At 35.9% G+C, this 23,431-nt stretch overlaps 1 protein-coding gene across 2 annotated transcripts in view; it reads left to right on the top strand.

Annotated features, from left to right (window-relative positions):
• Positions 1–23,431, top strand: part of CRISPLD1 (cysteine-rich secretory protein LCCL domain containing 1) — a 60,963-nt gene that overhangs the window by 21,252 nt on the left and 16,280 nt on the right. The window contains exons 3-10 of one of the 2 annotated variants that reach the window (XM_006860001.1): positions 7,243–7,361; positions 7,678–7,810; positions 8,893–9,008; positions 10,148–10,248; positions 12,549–12,689; positions 15,663–15,723; positions 15,834–15,900; positions 16,177–16,307. In XM_006860001.1, coding sequence (XP_006860063.1) covers positions 7,243–7,361; positions 7,678–7,810; positions 8,893–9,008; positions 10,148–10,248; positions 12,549–12,689; positions 15,663–15,723; positions 15,834–15,900; positions 16,177–16,307 — 869 coding nt within the window. Of the gene's footprint in view, positions 1–7,242; positions 7,362–7,677; positions 7,811–8,892; positions 9,009–10,147; positions 10,249–12,548; positions 12,690–15,662; positions 15,724–15,833; positions 15,901–16,176; positions 16,308–23,431 lie in introns of those variants that run through there. The other variant, XM_006860002.1, reaches the window with a different exon arrangement.

Here is a 23,431-nt window from a genome sequence, read left to right as displayed (position 1 = left end):
TGTCAAATGTATAGTGGTACAGTTTACTGATCATCTGTTGTTGTTGTGTGACATCGAGTAGTTCCAATGATTCTTAGTGACCCTATACAAGGTTACCGTGGGTGACTGGTAGGTTTGATCTGCCGACCTTGTGTTTACCATTCCAGTGCTTATCCAACAGCGCCACACTGCTAATATGGTAGTGGTGGTGGTTATGTGACATCAAGTTGGTTCTGACTCATAGGGACTCTATAGGGTTTCCAATGAGTGGTTTGTGGGTTAGAACTGCCTACCTTTCCAGTTCAAACCGGCCTTGTGGTCCAGTGCTTTATCCTACAGTACCACACCAGGACTGTCAATATAGCAATATTAAATCTATTGAAAGTGATTTCCAACTGTCATTGATACTAGAGCAGGATAACAGGTATTTTGATAGAAAGAGAAATGTTTATGCTCATTCATATTTCATAATAGCAGTCAAGGGAATTTTCTATACATCTCTAGGTAGCTACATAATATCCAGTTTCTACAAGTAGAATATTTTGGTAATAAAATCATTATTTATTTTGGAATATACTTTAAAATCCTCTGCCAAAAGTTAACATTTCTCATACATACGCAGACACACACACACTCACAAATTATAGTGTCTCTATGTTGTGGCGCTGTGGGTTAATGTGCTGGACTGCAACGTCTGTTTGAAAGGTGGTTCAAGCTCGCCAGCTGTTCCTCGGGAACCCAATAAAGGGTTGCTATGGGTCAGAACTGACGTGGTGGCACATAATGATAACAGCAACATGTTTAAGTAGCTTAAAATATTACTGCAATCGAAGAATGTCAACAGTATTCTAAATGTTTCTTTTAGGCATTAACCTTCATGGAACACATTATTGTGCTCTGAGAAGGAAAAACACACAGATGTGGTTGGAAAATAATAGTTGTTTTCATTTTGTGTGCATCAAGTACCCATTTATTCACCATAAAGAAATGTAATTTTAAGTGTGGCTTGGCTTTAAATTAGTGCTGGGTGAATAGTTCAGAGGGAAAAGAAAAGAAAGAAGTCCCTTAGGACATCTTGACTTAATTTACAAGCTTGAATTAAAATTAAAATGTGTAGGGACTAACCTGTATTTAAATGGGATGGGTATGAATGATCATGGGTCTTAAAATCCCAACTATTATGTAGCAGCATAAAAATATACATACCATGATGTTATGTTATGGCAATATCTTTTCTAGGAGAGGTAATATTTGCAGTAAGGTTTTAAAAATAGAATATTATTGATCTTTATCTAAAGACCTATTCATGATTAGATTCTTTAAATGGATACTTTTAAATTGTTGTTATTTAATATTTATTGAATATTATTCAAGATCTGAATTTTAGTTTCTTGTTCTGTATCAGTTCTTATATTAAATAATGTATGTCCCTGTTTCAGCAATATTATAGTTTATTTTCTGTGCTTTTATCCCAACTTAATGTTGTTATGTGCCGTCGAGTCAGTTCCAACTCATAGTGACCCTGTACAGGGTTTCCGAGGCAGTACATTTTTATGGGAGCAGAAAGCCTCATCTTTCTCCCATGGAACAGCTGGTAGTTTCGAACTGCTGACCTTGCGGTTTGCAGTCCGATTCGTAACCAATACGCTACCAGAGCTAGGTGCCATCAAGTCAGTACTGACTCATAGTGACCCTATGCACAGCAGATTGAAACATTGCCCAATCCTGGGCCAACCTCACTACTGTCACCATGCTTGAGTCCATCGATGCTGCCACTTGTCCAGTCTATCTTGTTGGGGATCTTCCTCTTTTTCTCTGACCCTCCACCTTACCAAACATGATATCCTTCTCCAGCAACTGCTCCCTCCTGAAAATATGTCTGAAGTATGAGAGACAAAGTTTGGCCATCCTGGCCTCCAAGGAGCGCTCTGGCTGCACTTCTTCCAAAATGGATCTATTGGTTCTTTTGGCAGCCCATATGGCACTTTCAGTATTCTCCTTCAACACCATAACTCAAAGCATCAATTCTTCTACAGTCTTCCTTATTCACTGTCCAGCTTTTGCATACATATGAGGTTATTGAAAATACCATGGCTTGGGTCAGGTGCACCTTAGTCTTCAAGCTGACATCTCTACTCTTCAACACTCTAAAAAGATCTTGTGCAGCAGATTTGCCAAATGCAATATGTTGTTTGATTTCTTGACTGCTGCTTCCATGAGAGTTGATAGTTGATCCAAGAAGAATGAAGTCCTTGACAACTTCAATCTTTTCTCCACTGATAAGAATGTTGTTTATTCTTCCAGTGGTAATGTAATAGATTAAACAAAAAACAAACTTAACTTACCTTAAATACAGCTTATTCAAAGTCGCTTTTATTCACAAGGTCGGCGGTTCAAGCTCACCATCCTCTTCTTGGAGACCTATACAGGGTTACTGTGCTTTGGACCGCTTTGATAGTGCTTAACAACAACAAGAACATTCATAGTATGAAGTCCTTGTGTGGCACTAAAGGATAAGCACTACACTGCTAGCCACATAGTTGACAATTCAAAGTCACCAGTCACTCTTAGGAAACTTTATACAGGGCCACTATGTGTCAAACTGACTTGACAGTACTTAACAAGACACTAGTCCATAGTATATATTCAATAATTGCATTTTAGTGATGGAAGGTATCTGAATAATCTCCTGTTTTAACTGACACAAATAAGAAAATAGTTTAAAGTCTTCAATTCTTTTGTTTTAGATTGTATTCCAGTTTCTAAAAACAAATATATATACAAATTTTTGGAATAGACCAGATATTTGAGTTTAGAACTGGTTGTATAACCTCTTTAGGAAGGATCTGTCTTCAGATTTATAGGAAAATCTAACGACAATGGGGTGCATTGATCTTGAAGGAATACTTTAAAAACTGTTGTATAGGCTTGGAGTTCCTGGGTGGTGCAAATGGGCCTAGACTACTGATTGACAGAAGAAAACTGTTAGCTCTCTGTGTGTGAAGGACCACAGCCATGAATGGGTATGCCATGAGTCAGAACCAGTTTGGCTTTTGTTTTCTTTGGACACAGTTGCATGATTTTCCCTTGCAAACTCACATATCTTCTGCTTGGGCTGGGAAAGCACAGAAGCTAGAGGAAAATCTTTCTGCTTCTGGGTGGTTCCTCCACTTTGTCATTTCAGTTGCCTCCAGAGGGTAGCCTAACTTGTTGGCTAGGATCAATGAAGATGTCTTTCTTTAAAGAGAAATATAAAAGCTGCATCCCCTTTTTAAACTAGCCTTACAAGTTTCCTAGTGTCATTGTGTTCATTTAACTAATGTAGTTAGTTCATTCTGAAAGGGAAGGAGGCAATTTGACTCCATCTTTGTAAGAGAGGGAGAGGTGTTTAAAAACCATTTTTACTTCTGTGGAAACTGTTTATACTTTTCTTCTAACTGTTCTTTGAGTTATAGGTTACTAGATTAGAAATCTGGATGAGTGTGTAAATTTTCTAAGCATTTGTCTCAGGTAGTAGGCAAGAATTTGAGTTTCAGGATTGAAGACAATTTAAAAAAAATTTTTATGGCAACCTACTTTTCTGGGAACTCCAAGTGGACACTTCCTTGCTTTTGAGAGATGACTATCTCTCCAGCTTATGACTGGAGAAAGATATCTGTTTCATGCCCATTTTCAGCCACATTCCTTGATTCTTACCAAACTTGTTTGGACAGATAATATGAAATCAATTTGTTTTTCACCTTTGTTTATTATTAACTATAACCAACAATATGTGATGATAAATGAAGTCTAATGGATAATGAAGTAATAATGCAGCCTATAGTATGTACCCTCAGGTTCTGTATCTGAGGATTCAACCAACTTCAAACAGATAATATTAGGGTGGGGGGAACAATTAAGTGGTTAATCCCTCAAAGGCTGAGAAAGCAGTTGAAGTTCTATTTGCATAGCATTTGCATTGTATTAGGTATGATCAGTAATCTAGAGATGATTTAAAATATTCAGGAGGATTGGATAGGTTATATGCAAATACTTTGCCATTTTATATAAGGGATTTTAACCTTGAACTTCCACAATTTTTATATAAAAATCTGCAAGAGTAATAGAGCCAACTCCCCTTAAATACTGAGGAATAGCTGTATGCCCATATTTGGCATTTAAACTGCTTGTGTGATAAATATTTTTATTTTATAGCACACATTTTTTATGTTGATATAAGCCCTGCTGTACAGTCATTAAGCGCTTGTTCCTAACCTCAATAACAATGATCGAAACCCACCAGCTGCTTCCGGGAGAAAGATGAGGCTGTCTGTTCCTTTAAAGATTTATAGTCTAAGAAACCCTGTATAAGGTCGGAGGCAGTGGGATTTTGGGGTTTCACTCTGTTCTATAAGGTCACTGGTCTCCTGGTGTGGTGCTGTAGGATAAGCACTAGACTGTGAACCCCAAGGTTGATAATTCAAACCCACCTGCTGCTCCTCGGAATCCCTATTCTGAGTTGCTAGGAATAGGAACCAACAAGATAGTACTTGCTTACCAGCTGCTCCTTGGAAACCCTATACAGGGTCGCTATGGGTCGGAACCGACTTGACGGCACTTCACAACACAACAACAACACAGACAGTACTTGACAACAATAACATGTGGTCACTATGATTCAGAATGGATTAGAGGGAGATGGCTTTGGGGTTTTGATTTGTTATTGTTTTATATCATAATCTTGTCTTCTTGAATATTAGACATTAAACCTTTGATTAAAATCAGCTAATTTTGCTACTTTTAATTTTTTTAAGTTGCAAATTAATATGCTTTGTTTATATATTTTAGTTGATAATGATGAATTTATATATTCATCCCAATTTTGTATAAATTTTATTTTGTGACTTTAAAGACATACTTTTATTTCAAATATATCATCAAATGGGGAGGAATTGTCCTTTAGGAAAAATTATGAATGACTGAAGATGCTCCACCTCACCTCTCCCCCCTTTTCAGTGTCTTTTCTTTTCAACATACAGTAATGATTAGGTTTCTGTCATTTTAAAACTCAAAGTATCACTGATATAAAACTACTCCTAATCATGAATTCAAACATACTTAACAAACATCCTCTTCCTTCACTTCCCTGTAGCATTAAGCCTTGCTGCCCACTCTCTCCACCTGAAATCTCCCATTCATGACTTCTAATGTTAAGTCCTCTTCTACTTTAACCTTTTCTAATGTTCATTTCCCCCTTGTGTCTTTTTCATATTTTTTCTTCCATTTAATTTTGTGATCCCAGAATTTCCTTTTTATTCTTCCTCTCATTCTATATAATCTTCTTGAAGAAATTCACCTCTTGGTGCATTACTTCAACAAGCATATCTTAAGATCACAATTTTTTTTCTTTAGAATTCCAGTCATTTATTTCTGCTCTCTACTTGGCATATGAGGAGCTCTGGTAATGTAGTGAATTACAAGCTGAGCTGCTAACTGAAAGCTCAGCAGTTCGCATCTACCAGCTGTTCCACTGGAGAAAGTTGAGGCTTTCTGCTCCCATAAAGATTTACAGCCTTGGAATTCCTATACAAGGTGGATGTGAGTCAGAACCAACTGCATGGCACATAACCACCACCACCATTTGGCATATATATTGCATGTATCATAGCTATTTCACACATCACACCTGAAATATGCATGAAAATACTTAACATGTACTTCTACTTAAATTACAACAATCAATTTCATTTTTTTTCTTCCAATTTGATACCCTTGCCAGACTTCACTTTTTCTTTTCCCTCACCATCTATTTGCAGTTATCCATAAACTTCTACCAATTTAAACTCGCAAGCATCATTTCATTTTATCTGTTCTTTAACCTTGTTCCAGTCACTAACGTTGTGTCCTGTGTCTTGTCCCCAGAACTATTTGTTTATCTTCTTAACATGTCCAGACTTCTAGTTAGTGATAGTAACAGGATTTATGCCCCATTCTTCCTGATACCATCTTATTTTTTACCATCATACGTATTATATTACTTATCTTAAATCAGTAACACATTGACTATTAAACCCAGGACATGAAAAATAATAAAATAATTTCTATTAATTTTGCAAAATAGTATTCATGGATAATAATTTATTTAAATGTTTACATTTAAATTAAACAAAATATTCATTTAAAATGTTTAACAATTCATTTATACAATAGTTAAAATCAATTATCTTATCACTCGTAAAATTTTGTATATAAAAATATGAACAGATTTTGAGGGAGTAAGATTCATTTAACCATTCATGTGGTGCTCTAGGATAAGTACTAGACTGCTTCCTACCAGCTGCTCCTTGGAAACCCAAGACAGGGTCATTACGAGTTGGAACTACAGCACAGTATTCAATAAAAGGGACCCTGGTGGTGCAGTTGTTAAGTACTCAGCTGCTAACTGAAAGGTCAGTGACTAGAACCCACCACCATTCCAGGGGTGAAAGATATAGTAGTCTGATTCCATATAGATGTACAGCCTTGGATACCCTATGGGGGCCAGTTCTGTTGTGTTCTATACGGTCACTATGAGTTCTGTTATGTCCTATAGGGTCACAACTTGATGGCAACATGTGTATTCAATAATATTTACTTATCATTCTACCCATAATTTCAGGCATAGTAAAATAAGCCAAAGGTACCCGCATGAATGAAATAACTGCCCCTAAGAAACTCATAGTCTTATGGAAAAGGTGGATATCTAGACAAAGGGAAATGCAGTGTACTTGGTGTTTTACAAAGGAGGATAAAAAAGGCATTAAGCATTGCTTACAACAACAACAAAAATTGAAAAAGCATCATGAAGAAAACATCACATACATCTCAATGGTGAAGAAAGTAGGATCTATCTGATGTGTTAAGAAGTGGAAACAACCCCCACAAATATAAGGAGTGGGAAGGCTGAGGAGTTTGGACTTTACCTATATACATAGGAAACCACTGGACAGATCTGGCCAGTGAATCACTGAAGTATTTTTGTGATTACTCTAAACACTTGGGTATGTTGGAGGGGCAACAGATAGAACCAAGGAAATTAATTTGAAGATTAGTACAAAAATCTAGGAGAGATAATGATGGGGAGAATCTAGACTAAGATACTGGCTTTTCCAGGAATTATGAGGAGAGAACCAAATAAGAACTAAACAACAGTATTTTGAATATGCAGATTTTATATTTGCATAAATCGATACATATGCAGATTTTATATTTGCATCTGTATTTTCTTTTTCTTTCACACTACAGACATGGGATGTAGAATTGGAAAGATCTGCAGAATCTTGGGCTGAAACTTGTTTGTGGGAACATGGACCTGCAAACCTCCTTCCATCAATTGGACAGAACTTGGGAGCACACTGGGGAAGGTAACTTAATATGTAACTTTCTGTTTCTGAAGCCACATTCATATTAATACGTCTTTGAAAATTATCAAAACCTTGATGCACATAGGAAAAAAAGTAATCACAACACAAACAAGTATATTAACAAAAACAATACCAGAATGATCTGCAGGCTTTAAGACTTGTTTTAAATCATTCATTGACATATTAATAGTCATTCATCTTAAATACTTAATATGAAAAATTTACACAAAAATATCTCTGTATTAAACTGCATTAATCTGTTTTGCTAGATTTGGTCTTTCAACTTGCTTTTTTATGATTGTTTTCTTTTGAATAGATATAGGCCCCCAACGTTTCATGTACAAGCATGGTATGATGAAGTGAGAGACTTCAGCTACCCATACGAGCATGAATGTAACCCGTATTGTCCATTCAGATGTTCTGGACCTGTCTGTACTCATTATACGCAGGTGTGTTTTGGGAATAGCATATTCATCTCCATTAACTTAGTGTAATTACAGGAGAACCTGGGCTATTGAACATGTGTTTTTCTTATGTCATTTGGTTTGGTCACTAAAACAACCACCACAACAAAAACTTATAAAGTAATTGATTTATATAGACTAGACTTAGCTTATACATTTCTATAAACTCGAAAGTAATTATCAGAAAAAAAATGCTGAATGTCTATTTAAAAGACATTATTTTAATGATTTTACATATGAAACATTTTTAATGATTTTACATATGAAACATTTTTAATATTGCCAGTAAAAGTATGTGGAAACAAATGTACCACTTTCAAAGTCAATAGTGTTTATTATGTTTTAGTTTATAGAGAGTAAAAGTAGTTTGTTTACTAATGACATTCAATTTTTACATTTGTGACATTTTTAGTTTTTATATTCAGTGTTCACATTTGGTATTGGATATATTTTAAACATCAGATATATTTAATATATTTAAATATATTTTAAACTTCAAAATTTACACACTTGAAGATAGATTTAATAGGATAAAATGCTCCACTGTTCTAAGTTTCTACAGTTTCAGGGAAAATAAAGCAAACAGATTGTTCTGTATATCTCGCACTTGACAAGATTAAGATCAACATGAATTACTTGTCAGCCAGTGGCACAGAGCAAATATTATGGTGCATAAGAAATTTGAACATCTAAAATTTTGCTCCAAAATTATGTTTGAGATGGAAAGTTATCTTCCTTTGTTCAGTCAAGTTTCTGTATAGAAATGTTAACACTGCATGTAGATATGTGAAGATGTATGTTTTGAATTTATTTAATACATTTGTATTTTTAAAAAATGCTTCTTTATATAGCCCATAAGTTATTTCACCAGAATTCTTTCTAAATTGAATTAAAACACTCCCTGAAGTCTCAGTAAATAAAACACACGTTTTATTATTGCCTCATTTCATTTTGAATGATAAATGCTTGTTTCTCAAGTCCAGCTTTTATACATTTTCTCTCAGATATGTTGCTGTTTTATTTTGTCTTATCCTGGGCTTCCTGAGCCTCTCTTCTCTTTAATGTAGGTGGTGTGGGCAACCAGCAGCAGAATAGGCTGTGCCATTAATTTGTGCCACAACATGAACATCTGGGGGCAGATATGGCCCAAAGCTGTCTACTTGGTGTGCAATTATTCCCCAAAGTGAGTTAACAAAATGCTTGTTTCATATCTTTTTCTTCTTAACAACAGAAAAATAACTCAAATTCTGAATTATTCTTATTTTTTATTGTGTGACATTGAATAAAGTATATTGATTTAATTGAGTTTACTTAATACTTAAAAGGAAAAATATGATCTTTGTTGTGAAAAATTCTCAAGATGGTCCATCTTCAAGAATAATGGGTCTGCAAGTTTGGTAGATTCATATAGCAACAGTGGTCTATGTCCCTGGGGTATGTTAACAGGATAAATTGGGGAAGGGGGAAGGAGAAACCCCTTCACTAGGAACTTTAAATAAAAGTATACCCATTAAGACCCTGTCCAGGGAAAGATTGTGAGCCCCATGTTACCTAAATCATTGAGGAAGAGGTGAGGGTGTAGGGAGGGCGACTTCTCATACTAAGGTATAAATTCTTTGCAAACCTGCCGCACCACATGTCTACCTGTGACTACTGGGTTGGATGCCTGATTTTGCAAAATCGAATAAAGAAAACCTCAGTCTTGCTAAAATGAGTACAGACTGGCTATCTTGAGCATTTGCGATAAGCACTTGAGATAACTCATCAGATGACCTCATCACCAAGAGGGAACTGAGGCAGTATCTGGGATATCAACCAGGTTTTTCCACATTGGTGAAGATGGAGTCATATATTTTATAACTTTGGGTTTACTTATTGAACTTTTGTTTTCTGTAAACTTTAATTTTGATTTATTAGAGATCAGCAACTATAGATTAATTAAGAAATATGTTTTCACTTATTTGAAGACCATTTGAATGATAACACTGACAATATTACATAAATGTTCTTAGGGTCAAATCTAAGTGTAAACTATAATTATTTTATAGATGAATGTTCCATAGCATGAATTTGATGTTCTGAAAATATTCATTAGTGATATTACACAATATGCATAATAATTTACATATTTATCAAAGTATAATGCTGTAGTCTACATTTACACTTAGCAACCAAAAGGATTTTGCATTAAAAGATATAAATGCCTTAAATCTACGTATCAAAATTACTATTTGAAGGTTATTGTCATATTGTAATATTTTATAGTTTCTTATAAATTATGCTTTTAGAATACTTTTTAATAGAGTGGATTGTTTCTTTAAGGGGAAACTGGTGGGGCCATGCCCCTTACAAACATGGAAGGCCCTGTTCTGCTTGCCCGCCTAGTTTTGGAGGTGGCTGTAGAGAAAATTTGTGCTACAAAGGTATGTGTTATAATATTCCATTTGAATTATATTTTAATTCAGCTTCTGCATTAATTATCTTTAAAAATAAAACATTTTTGACATTTACTTGAAAAATTTATAGCACTCTAGATTTGCAAAGAAACCATTTAAAATATCTATAACATTAATACATCCATTATACTAATATGTCTCTCAATGTTTTTGTGCTTATTTCAGATAATTACTTCTAAATTTTGTTTGGATTTTTCACAGACTGACCAGTTTACTTATAATCTCATAAACCATCTTCTTGCATTATTGACAGAAGTCATTCCATAACTGTCATTGCTGAAGGGTTTAGCTATAGTATATTTTGATCCCTTTAAGAGTTTTTTTTTAGCAACATACCTATCCATAGTTTTTATTGAACAATGCTCAGGGAATTATACTAATTTAGTACAAAGTGTGGAGTCCTGATGTATCTCTGTAGGATAAGCACTGGACTGTAAAGTCATTCTGAATTGCAAGGTTGGCAGTTCACATCGACTGGCTGCTCCTGGGAAATCCTATACTGGGTTGCTATGAGTCAGAACCAACTCGATGACACTAATCAGCAGCAACAGTAGAGAGTATATGATATCTTATATTGAAATAAAAACAAGGATAAAGTGTTGTTAAATTATTGTAAATGTACTTTTCATATGGAAAAGTTTCATATGTTTCTAAAAAGGAAACATAAAAACAGTGCCCTATTTATAACTCAGGAAGATAAAATACATGTGGTGTAAAGCTTTGTAAAAAGTCATGTTCTAGTTTGCTATCCAAGTAAACATTTTTTTACTTCCTTATACTTTTTTCATGATGATTAAATGAAAATTAAGTGTAGCAGAAAACATTTGAATAAATGCCTCCGTTTTTCAGTGCACATAAACAAATGTGATTTTTTTTTTTTCTTTTCCTTTTAATGACTGGACGGTCACTAGCTACAATAAGCAGGCAAGAAGTGACAGTGATAATATATTTCATGCTGTTGTTTTAGCCATTTTCAAATTTTTGGAAGTGCTAGAAGCATTTTTACATTGTGTGAATACCCATCTCTTTTCTCCTTCTACCCCAAACCTCCAACCTACCTTCCCCTTCACAAGTGGTTAGTTGCCATTGTGTCTGTTTCGACTCATGATGACCTTGCGTATAACAGAAAGAAATGTTGCTTGGTCCTGAGCCATCTTCATGATGGTTAGTATATCTGAGCGCATTAAGTCCATTGAAGACCTTATAGTAACAGGAGATTGTCTTTTATTTGATGTCGTTGTTCAGTGCTGTCTGGTTGTTTCCAACTCATAGTGACCCTATATAGAGTTTCCAAGGAGCAGCTGTCACGTTAGCACCGTCGACCTGGCAGTTCAAACCGACCTTATGGTCAAGTGCTTATCCCAGAGCTGGCCTTATTCTGACTCCTGTTTCTTGGATACACATGGAAGGGCTGGAATACAATAATTTACCTCTCCAAAAAGTACGACTCTCAATTCCATGATCTAGGCTAATATGGGGGAAAAAATCTAGGCTGAAGTTAAGCTCCATCTTCAAGTCTTAAATTTCTGTACACTGAATTTCCTTTTAAAAGAGAAAAACCTCTGCATGTAACATGATATTATCATAAATCAACAAAGGCATATCTATCATTTAGGTTAATTTTGTATGGAGTGGGAGTCAGGAAGAATTCTAAATGTGATCTTCTAAATATTAAGAATATGATTCAGTTTGGAAAGATGCAAATACCTGAAATCCTGACTTAATTTGTTGTTGTTAATTGCTGTTGAGTCGGTTCTGACCCATAGCAACCCTCTGGAGGGTTTCCAAGGAGCTACTTGTGAGCTTGAACCACCAATCTTGCAGTTCAAACTGACTGTGCAGTCTAGCTCATTATCCCACAGTGACATTAGATCATCAGATTTAATGGATAATTAAATTTAATGGATAATTAAAAATTTTTAAAAACATGGATAATATATTGCAGTATAATAAAAGTTTGGAAGTGACTCTATTGAATATTAATCAGAAGTTAGAATGAATAAATCAGGGGCCCACAGATTTTGATGTGCATTTCATCTTCTCCAGTGCAGTACTGGAGGTGACTGCTTTAAAATGCAACCTTTGCCAAAAATAGTACTGATTTGTGCAGTTCTAAGTGTTAAGTAGGCATATAAAGGTTTATTGTTATTTGGGGACTCACCTGCTCTTCAGAAACCCTGTACAGGGTCGCTATGCTTTGGAACAAACCCAACATCATGTAACAACAATATGGGATTCATATCTCTTCAATCTGTTCTCTCTAACAGAAGGATCAGAAAGGTATTACCCTCCTCGAGAAGAAGAAACCAATGAAATTGAACGGCAGCAGTCACAAGTCCGTGACACTCACGTTCGGACAAGAGCAGATGACAGCAACAGAAATGAAGTCAAAAGCACACAACAAATGTGTAAGACCACTGCATTTCACTAACATGACTAATCACAAAAACCTTAAAGTTTATGTAAATAGTGCATCCATCTGTTTATTATTATGACTTTGAACAATTTTAGAATAGTAGACATTTAATGCTTGACTAAAGATAATGAACATAACTTTGTTTTCAAACATTAAACTATTCTTTATGTGGACTTTCTAGTTTTAACTAATCTGCAATATGTGAGGGAATCAAACTATTTTTGGTCTTTATTAATGTATTTCTTTCTTGAAAATGTCAAACTACTAATACTTTCTGATAGATTACTCTCCTACTATTTATATGCAGTGTGTATATTACAGTTTACATGTCTAACTGTGCAGATAATGCTATGCTGTCACCAGCAAGAGCCAATGCTTTAAGCCCAAACTTTGGAAATATAGCTGAATTAATGATTGCCATGATCCTTTGGGAGTTCTGTGTGGTTCTGCAGGATAAACATTGGACTGCTAACCTCAAGTTTGGCAGTTCAAACCACCAACCCATTTCTTGGAAACCCTATGCAGGACTGATAGAAGTCAGAACGGATTTGGTGGTACTTAAGAATAACAGCCCATTAAAATCGATTTGTTAAACATCACAGCTAACTTTATAGGTAGCATCCTTCCCTCTGAGTCCTTCCTGGAGGAGGACCCAGTCCTGGGGATAGGACATTAGCCTTGGTAAAGTAGAGGATCAGAGAAAGAGGAAGGTCTCCAACACAATGAATTCACAGAGTGGCAGCAACAAAGGGCTCAAACATAGCAGCGATTGTAAGGATGGCACAAGACCATCCTTCTGTCATACACAGAATCAACTGTGAGTGGAAATCCAACTTTACAGAACATAACACCAACGACATCTTTTCTCTGCATGACTTGTTTCAGCATTGGCAGGAACTTATCACTTGTGTAGGAGGGGATTTCAAAAAGTTCATGGAAAAATGGAATCGAGAGATAATGAAATTTTTCCATGAACTTTTTGAAGGCCCCTCTTACTTAAAAATTTCATAAAATAATCTTGGTGTTGATACCAGTATTTCAGAACACACTATGTGCTAAATCCTGCATTTATCACTGGGGACCATGGGATAAACTTATGCTAAAAATCAAGCACAATTTCTCTTACACTGGGGCAAATAATCATATAAACAATATAAAGTAAAATTATATGCAGGTATTATGAAGAGGTAGCTGTTGATATAAAATTGGAACTTGACATAATAGAAAAAATTTGTAATCAGTATTTTAAAATATATTTTTTACAGTATATAGTTAGAATTGTATCTCTCCTTAATGCTAGATCTCAGATATCTTTTTTTCCTTCTTTATTTCTTTTTTTCTTTAGCATTGAAAAAGAGATTTGGTAAAATTATTAATTCCCACTTAGAATTCTGTGAAAATATTAAATTTTGGTTTACAGTAGAAGAATCACATCCCAAAGACAAGTGTTCTCAGTATTTTCTTAAATAACATTCTTCGTTCAATAGCTTTTAATAATAGGTAGTTGATTTAAATAGCTTACAGAACTGTATAGTAATTAAATGTAGGAATGCTTGACCTACACACTCTAGTTCGATTTTTCCTAGATGAATATATATTTATGTGGTACTGTTCTTAATCTAATGAGGGTTGTATAAACATTGTATTATGTGGATCATGACAAGCTATGTACACCATTGCGAAGTATGAATATTCCCGAACACTTAATTGTGCTCACGAGGAGTCTGTACATGGACCAAGAGGCGGTTGTTAGAACAGAACATGGGAACACTGAATGGTTTAAAATTAAGAAAGGTGTGAGACAGGGTTGTATGCTTTCACCATGCTTAATCAACCTGTATGCTGAGCAAATAATCCGATACGCTGGGTTATATGAAGAAAAACATGGCATCAGGATTGAAGGAAGACTCATTAACAACCTGCGATAAGCAGATGATACAACTTTGCTTGCTGAAAGTGAAGAAGACTTAAAACATTTACTGATGAAGATCAAAGAGCACAACCTTCAGTATGGATTGCATCTCAATGTCAAGAAAAAAAAAATTCACCACCACTGGACCAATAAACAACGTTCTTATCAGCGGAGAAAAGATTGAAGTTGTCAAGGACTTCATTCTTCTTGGATCAACTATCAACATTCACAGATGCAGCAGTCAATAAATCAAACTATGTATTGCATTAGGCCAATCTGCTGCACAGACCTTTTTTAAAGCGTTGAAGAGCAAGGATATCAGCTTGAGGACTAAGGTGCGCCTGACCCAAGCCATGATATTTTCAATAACCTCATATGCATTCAAAAGCTGGACAGTGAATAAAGAAGACCATAGAATAATTGGTGCATTTGAGTTATGGTATTGGAGGAGAATATTGAAAGTGCCATGGGCTGCCAGAAGAACCAACAGATCTGTGTTGGAAAAAGTGCAGCCAGAGTGCTCCTCGGAGGCCAATATGGCCAAACTTCATTTCTCATATTTGAACATATTGTCAGGAGGGACCAGTCGCTGGAAAAGGATATCATGTTTGGTAAGGTGGAGGGTCAGAGAAAAGGAGGAAGACCCCCAGAAAGATAGGTTGGCAATATGGCAGCATCAGAGAGCTCAAGTGTGGCAACAATTGTGAGGCAACAATATCTGTGGTTATATACATAGTATTCTTGATTACTTAGATAGTATTACTTTACAATTGATCGATGGAGTTTCTAAGTTTCAGAAAATTTAAATATTTTCTCATGTTTAAACAACAAGTGATAAAGCAGAAATTAAAATGAAAGCAAGAACAACCATCTTCAGAGTTGAAGAGGATTTCTGCTTCTTAGTCTGACTCAGTGTCCACTGTATTCAGTTACTTACAATTCTTTGATTATAGGACCGCTTAGAGATACATTTTTCAGACGGTGACAAGTTCATACAGCAGTTAACCTCTTTTACATTATTTAAGTTATTCTATTTCGTTTGTCTCTTTTTAGCCCAAATTGTTTCTTGTGAAGTAAGGTTAAGAGACCAGTGCAAAGGAACAACCTGTAATAGGTAATATTTATTATTTTTCTCAATATTAAGTCACAAAATCTGAGAGTTACTTTTATTTTCTACTGAAATTCAGAGAAACTAATTTTTCTCTCCCAATTTCTTTCATTTAGATATGAATGTCCTGCTGGCTGTTTGGATAGTAAAGCTAAAGTGATTGGCAGTGTTCATTATGAAATGGTACGCATTAAAATAATATCACTTGGGACTATTGCTCTTCCATATAATGCTTGATTTCTTAATGTGAAACACAGCTAGATTTATGTGTTGTTGTTCTTGTTAAGTGCTGTCAAATCAGTTCTAACTCATAGCCACCCAGTGTAGGGTTTCTAAAGAGTGGCTGGTGGGTTTGAACTGCCTACCTTTTTATTTCAGTTAGAAATGTGTAAGTAACTTTTCATATCCTTGACAGAATTCTAATATTGTAACATCTCCTCTTCTCTCCTTTTCTCCAAGCAATCTAGCATCTGTAGAGCTGCAATCCATTATGGTATAATAGACAATGATGGTGGTTGGGTAGACATCACTAGACAAGGAAGGAAACATTATTTCATCAAATCCAACAGAAATGGTATTCAGTCAATTGGGTAAGTACCCAAATGATCTTTTTGAATTAAATCATTTTAAATTGTAACTGACATAACACTTTTTTTTTTTTAAGAGTAAATCTTAGAATGTAGTTTGTAAAGAGAGAATTTGAGGTTTCGGAGGCTGTAAATCTTTATCAAAGCAGAAAGCCTCATCTTTCTCCTGTAGAATGGCTGGTAGTTTTGAACTGCTGCCCTTGAGGTTCGCAGCCCGATTCATAACCACTCTGCTACGAGAACTCCTTCTATCTTGCATAGACAAGTAGAAAAAGCATCTAAAACTTTCAAAGTCAACCCCTTGTACGTAATAAAGGGCATACTAAAAAAATTCCAAAGTTACAAAAGTATTTGGAAAATGTACAAAGCACAGGTAATCCCAGTGTGAAGCATTAAATTATTTTTCATCTTGACAAAAAACACTCCAGAAAAGATATGCATTATTTGCATATTTTAAGGGTTGTATTTATGTGGGTTAATGCACCAGACTGCAAAGCCATTTGAATTGCAAGCTTACCAGCTGGTCCTTGGAAACCCTATACAGGGTCGCTGTTGGGTCGGAATCGACTCGACATCACTTAACAACAACAACATTTATAGAAAAAAGGAGCTCTGGTAGCATAGTGGTTATGAATCGGGCTGCTAACCTCAAGGTCGGCAGTTCGAAATTATCAGCTATTCTGTGGGAGAAAGACGAGGCTTTCTGCTCCCGTAAAGATTTAGCCTCGGAATTCCTGTGCAGGGTCACTATGAGTCAGAATCGACTCCACGGTATGTAACAACAACAATTTATAGATAAAGTCGTTCTAGTGAAACAGTGGGTAAGCACCCACCTGCTAACTGAAAAGCTCCTAGTGTGAAAATACCTGGTGATCTACTTCTATAAAGATTGCTGTTGTTTGGGGCCTTATAGTTGGTTCTGACTCAGAGCAAGCATATGTAGAACAGAGAGGACCACTGCCTGGTCCTGCCCCATCCCTTACTATCATTCCTGTGTTTGATCTCCTTGTTATAGTCACTGTGTCAATCCATCTCTTTGAGTGTCTTCCTCTTTTTTGCTGACCTTTACATGGTGCCCAGGGACTGGTCTGTCTGGATAATATATTCAAAGTATGTGAGATGAAGTCTTGTCATAATCGCTTCTCTGGAACATTCTGGCTGTAGGTCTTCCAAGACCATAAAGATTTTGGGGTCATTTTACTCTGCCCTATCTGGTTACTATGAGTTAAAATCAACTTGACATAACAACAACATTTAGGGAAACTTACATATTTCATACAATAGTAAACTTATTAAATGTTCTCATGTAGATCAGGTTAATAAGTAAAAGAACATTTTGAAAAGTTCTCTAAATATGTAACATACTATATCATCTTTCTTTTATGTTTTTAAGTATAATTTGCTGTAATGTTGTAGCATTTTTTAACTTTGTGAAATATGTATTTTGTTGTTTTTGTTAAAAATATACATAGCCAAACATCAATTCCACTCTATACCTGCAAAATTCAGTAACATTCATTACATTCTTTTAGTTGTACAATGGTCCTCACCTTGCTTTTCTGAATTATTTCTCATCCATTGGCATTAACTCACTGCCCACTTAAATTTCGATCTAATATTTCAGGTTGCTGTTGTCAGTTTGTTCCCATATGGTTAATTCTATAAAGAGCACAATGAACTAAACAGTGCCCGGCTATCACTACCAATTGCCCTGAAAGGGATCACATTAGAGGGTCCTGGATAGACTGGGAGCAAATGTGGAATAAAACTCAAAATTATTTAATAAAAATAATAAGAAGAAGTGGGTTTACTGGTCAGAAAGAGACTGGAGAACCTTTTGGTCCAATTTTTAGCCAAGTAGTAGATAGGTTTATGGGTGGGAGACAATACTAGCAAGGTTTACTCACCATGGAATGATCAATCATTCAAAATCAGAAGGGCAACATTGTCCTAAGGATAAAGTTGAGAAGGGATAAGAAGAGGATGGAATGCAAATAGGAACCATAGGGAGGAGGCAGGATAACTGTTAAACATGGAGATGTAACAAAGTGTATGATCTTGTCTGTAAGCCTTCACTCAATTCACAACTGAGTGAAAAAAGTGAACTAAATTTTTTTAAAAAGCATAATGCTCAAGGTGGTGGTGGTGGTGTGCTATGGAGTAAGTTCCGACTCATAGCGACCCTGTATAGGGTTTCCAAGGCTGTAAATCTTTACGGGAGCATAATGCTCAAGGTAGACATTTTTAATTAGTAAAGCTGAACGGCTGTTTAGTTTTAAGAAACCTTCAGGGGATATTATTGGTTAAAGTTTCAGAGGTTATCTCAAGGCAGTTGTATCAGGGATTCATCTAACTCCCATGACTCCCAAAAGTCTAGAGTCCATAAGAATTTGAAATTTTGTTCTGCATTTCCCCACTTTTAATCAGAATTGTTTTGTCAAATCTTTGATTAGAATGTTCCATAATGGTAGCTGGGCATGAATCCAGACCTGCTGGTTTCATGGTAAAGGAAGCAGCTGTTCATGGAAGCAATTAAACCATACATTTGATATCCCCCTTCGTATTCCTTATTATCCTTCTCTGTTTCTCCAATAAAATAGAGAACAATTTGCCTGCCTTGTTGGCCATTTCCAAGCTTTTAAGACCCCAGATACTAGGACACAAACTAGAAGATAGAATAGAAGAACTAAACATGTTACTAAGCCAATTAACTGGGTTGTCCCATGAAACTACCCTAAGCCTCAAAATCAAAGAATGAAATACCATGAGGCTGTACATAAGAACTCTGTTTTTTGTTTTTGTCATATAGTAAATCTCCAGAAATGGTTTGGAGGCCATATTTGCCTTCCGTTGGTTTTGCAAAGGGGAGGGTAATCAAACTCAAAATCAGCCCAAGATGGATTCTTCTGCAGCAGAGGTCAGGCATGGCTCCACCCTACAACCTCCTTTGTCTTCTTCTGACACCAACCATCCCTTCCATAGCATTCTGTGTTCCACATCAGGGTTTGATAATATGTTGCAGTGCCCACACAGAACTCCTAGACAATACTTAAGATTATAGAATGTATTAAGGAAGTGAATAGGATACAATTCAGGAGCAGAAACAACTCAGGATACAGCAATCTACCAGTCAGGAACGCTTCTTCTCTTCTGTACTGCAGACACTCCTCAGTCTCCTCTTCCTTGTCTTCTGCATCTAAGCCATGTTGCCCCTTGGCCTCTGCCTTGCTCAGGCAAGTGTTACAAATCTCTTTAAGCACTATCTTTAAGTACCCAAAGGTCATATTTTGATAGTCAGCCTTCTGCTTGTAGGCACTCAGTTTTGGTTGGTCCTTTGGCTAGGAAGACTGCAGCTGCTCTGTCTCTCCATGCCGCTACCTCTGCCACCACCTCTGCTACCACTGCTTTCTCAGGTAGGGATCTCACATTACTATCCTGCTTCTTCTCTCTTGTTGGTCCTGGGATCTTCTGTCCCTGCTTTTGAGATGGCTCTTTTTAAACCTAGCGGATGGCAAAACTAACCAGTACTAGAGGTAGAGTTCTGTATACCCTATTTACATGGTCCCACCCAATCATTTGGTGGGACTTAAGACTTTGGATAATAAAGCCAAATCAAGTAAATTCAGGGGTACCACACTATCACAGTTTTTGCTAGTTCAACTTTTTTACATGTGCACACTAACACCAAGTACAATAATGGTAATCAGTGCTGTTTTTCCATCATCAATAGCCCTCCTGTCCCTTTTCTTCTCCACCTGCCCCTGGAAAGGAACTCTTGTGGTGTCGTGATTAAGTACTGGGCTGCTAATCTAAGGATTGTCAGTTCAAACCCACCAGTGGCTCTGTAGAAGAATGATGTGGCTGCTTCCAGATATTTCCCAGATATAATCTTGAGACAGTTCTACTATGTTCTATAGGGTCACTATTAATGGGAATTGACTGTTGTTTTTTTTCCTGCTCAAGGTAACTACTAATAAACTTTAGTTTTTATACATTGCTTTTTTTTTTTTTTTCATCTTTTGTCTGAGTAAGGTCACAGCAATATTTGTCCTTTTGTGACTAACTTATTTCCTCCGCATGGAGTCTTCGATATCAAGCATATAGAAGCATGTATCAACACTTTTGTTTATGTACCACTGTATGTACGTACCACACTTTTGTTAATTGTTTCATCTGTTAATCAGTATTTCAGTTGTTTCCACTTTTGACTAGTGCTGCTGTGAACATTGATGTACAATTCTCTGAGTCCCTATTTGGAAATGGAATAGAATTGCTGGGTCACAGGGCAGTTCCATTTTTAGTTTTTTGAGGAGCCTTCTCACTGTTTTCTTCAATAATGTTATATTTTGAATTCCTACCAGCAATGGATAAAGGTTTCAGTTTTCCCACCTCCTGTCCAACAGTTGTTAATTTCTAGATTATTTTGTTTTAATCATAGTCATTCTAATGAAAGTGCAATGGTATCTCATTATGGTTTTAATTTGCCTTTTTCTGATTTGCTAGTGACGTTGAACATCTTTTCATGTGTTCGGTGGCCTTGAATGTCCTCTTTGGCGAAATGTCTTTCAACACTTTTGCCCATTTTATGATTGGTTTGTCTCTTTGTTGTTAAGTTGTTGAAGTTTTGTATATATTTTTGTTATTAGATTCTTATCAGATACATGATTACTGAAGATAGTTCCCCATCTTTCCATTTATTTATGTCTTCTTTAATATTTTTCAGCAGTGTTTTCATTTTCATTGTATAAATTCTTATATCCCTGGTTAAATTTATTCTAGATTTTTTTTTTAGATGGTCTAATTAATTCCAACAGAGTTTTGTTTGTTGACATTGTACCCTGTACATTTGTTCTAGACATTTCCTTGTGGACTCTTGAATTGTCTGCATATAGGATCATATTGTCCATGAAAAGAGACAATATTACTTCTTTTCTAATCTGAAAGAAGCCTTGATGGTGTAGTGGGCTGAGCATTGGGCTTTGTTGTTGTTGTTTTTGTGAAGTGCCATCGAGCCAGTTCCGACCCCTAGAACCCTGTATAGGGCTTTTGAGGAGCAGCTGGTGAGCTTGAACTGCCAACCTTGCAGTTCAAATGGCTTTGCAGTCTGGCGCATTAACCCACAGTGCCACACCAGGAAGCATGGGGCTGCTAGCCAAAAATCCAGCACTTCAACCCCGCAGCTTCTCCATGGAAGACAAATGAGGCTGTGTGTTCCCTAAAAGCTTTACAGTCTTAGAGTTCTCTGTTCTATAGAGTCAATATTAAGTCAGAATCAACTCCATGGCAGTGGATGTGGTTTTTGGTTTGGGTTTCCAATTTGGGAACCAAACTTATTTCTTTTTCCTGTCTTACTGATCTGATTAGGACTTGTAATACAGTACTGAATGGAAGTGGCAAAAGTGGATACGTTTGCCTTGTTCCTGATTTCAAAAGGAAAATACTCATTTTTTTCCCATTAAGTGTTTATTAATTCATTTTTGAAAGGTTTCTCTCATCAAGGACACCAAATATTCTAAAACACCATTTAGTTTTATATCTACATTATAGAAAAATATACACTTTGTTTTATCCATTTCTCCTCCATAAAATAGAAACATTATTGATCTTCATAATAATGCCTTTTCTTAGAACATATAACATTGTCTTTTCACTTTTGAACTATATGATCACATGAAACTCTACACTGGGGTTAAGTTAGAAGCCAGAATGATAAAAAAATAAAACAATTTATTAAAACTCATGTTTATTGGTAGAATAGCATATGTATATAATATTCTATTAATTACTTTCAGTAAATAATAAATACTAGTTTATTATCTTCAGTGAACTAAGCATTCGGCATTGTGTTAAACAACGTTTATCTTATTAGTTAATTTTATTCCGTTAAACTTAAATGTTGATTATGTATATTATAGAAATTCTCTTGAAATTTGAAGGCTGCATTTAAATAGTTTGTATGTTTTGTGCTTCAAAGAATATTTTTTATTGTTGTGTGTACATTATGTTGTTGTTGTGTTAAGTGCCGTCGAGTTGGTTCTGACCCACAGTGACCCTATATAGGGTTTCCAAGGAGCAACTGGTGATCTTGAGCCTCCGACCTTGTAGTTCAACTGACTTTGCAGTCTGACGCATTAACTCACAGCACCACACCAGGACTCCTTATAGATGATTATTAAAACTGAATTTGAAGTTGACAAAAATAAATGATTGTGAAAATTTTCCGACACCTTTAGTCTTGAGTTAATGAATACAAGAGGGTGTGTTTTGTTAAAGTGGAGCATTACAAATAAACCTTACTTTTTGTAATAGAGGTTTTTTCTGAAAACCTGACTAATTAAAATTTTGATATGCAGTGGTACACAGAACTTATATTTCTGTTTTTCAAAAATTCATGTACTAACAGGGAAATTTATTCATTCATTGTAGACATACTAGATTCTGGTGGCATACACATAAAAAGATCATAAAACATGCTTCCTTAAGGTATACCAATTAGTTAGTAGTCTTTTTATAGCACTACTTTGCATTTAAGGAGCTCTGGTAGCATAATGGTTACGAATCAGGCTGTGAACCGCAAGGTCAGCAGTTCGAAACTACCAGCTGTTCCAAGGGAGAAAGATGAGGCTTTCTGCTCCCATAAAGATTTACAGCCTTGGAAATCCTGTACAGGGTCGCTCTGAGTCAGAATAGCTTTGCATTTATTGCTGTAAAAGATTAGCTGGTCTTTGTGGCAACAGTGAAGTGTAGTATATTGAAAGTTTTAATTTTGACAGGAAAAATATGTATCAATATGTACTGTTGGGTTTATGCTGTTATCTATAACTAATGAAAAGATATCTTTTAATGTCAAGGATGGTAATTTGGATTGTATTTTCAGTTAGCAGCGTAAAGCATAAGCCACTGCATCACTAGGACTCCTAGATAAGGTGTTGTTGTTGTTGTTAAGTGCTGTGGAGTCAGTTCTGACTCCTAGTGACCATGTACAGGGTTTCTGAGGAGACTTGGTGTTGAGCTGTAGTAAAAACACTGGACTGGTAACCAAAAAGTTGGCAGTTCAAATCCACCAGCTACTCTTAGAAGCCCTATACATGGTCACTGTGAGTGGGAACCAACTCAGTGGCACACAA

The sequence above is a fragment of the Chrysochloris asiatica genome, unplaced genomic scaffold (assembly GCF_000296735.1).
Source record: "Chrysochloris asiatica unplaced genomic scaffold, ChrAsi1.0 scaffold00036, whole genome shotgun sequence".
Taxonomy (NCBI): Eukaryota; Metazoa; Chordata; class Mammalia; order Afrosoricida; family Chrysochloridae; genus Chrysochloris; species Chrysochloris asiatica.
Note: the sequence above shows the minus strand (reverse complement) of the source record. Positions and strands in the feature narration are given on the sequence as shown.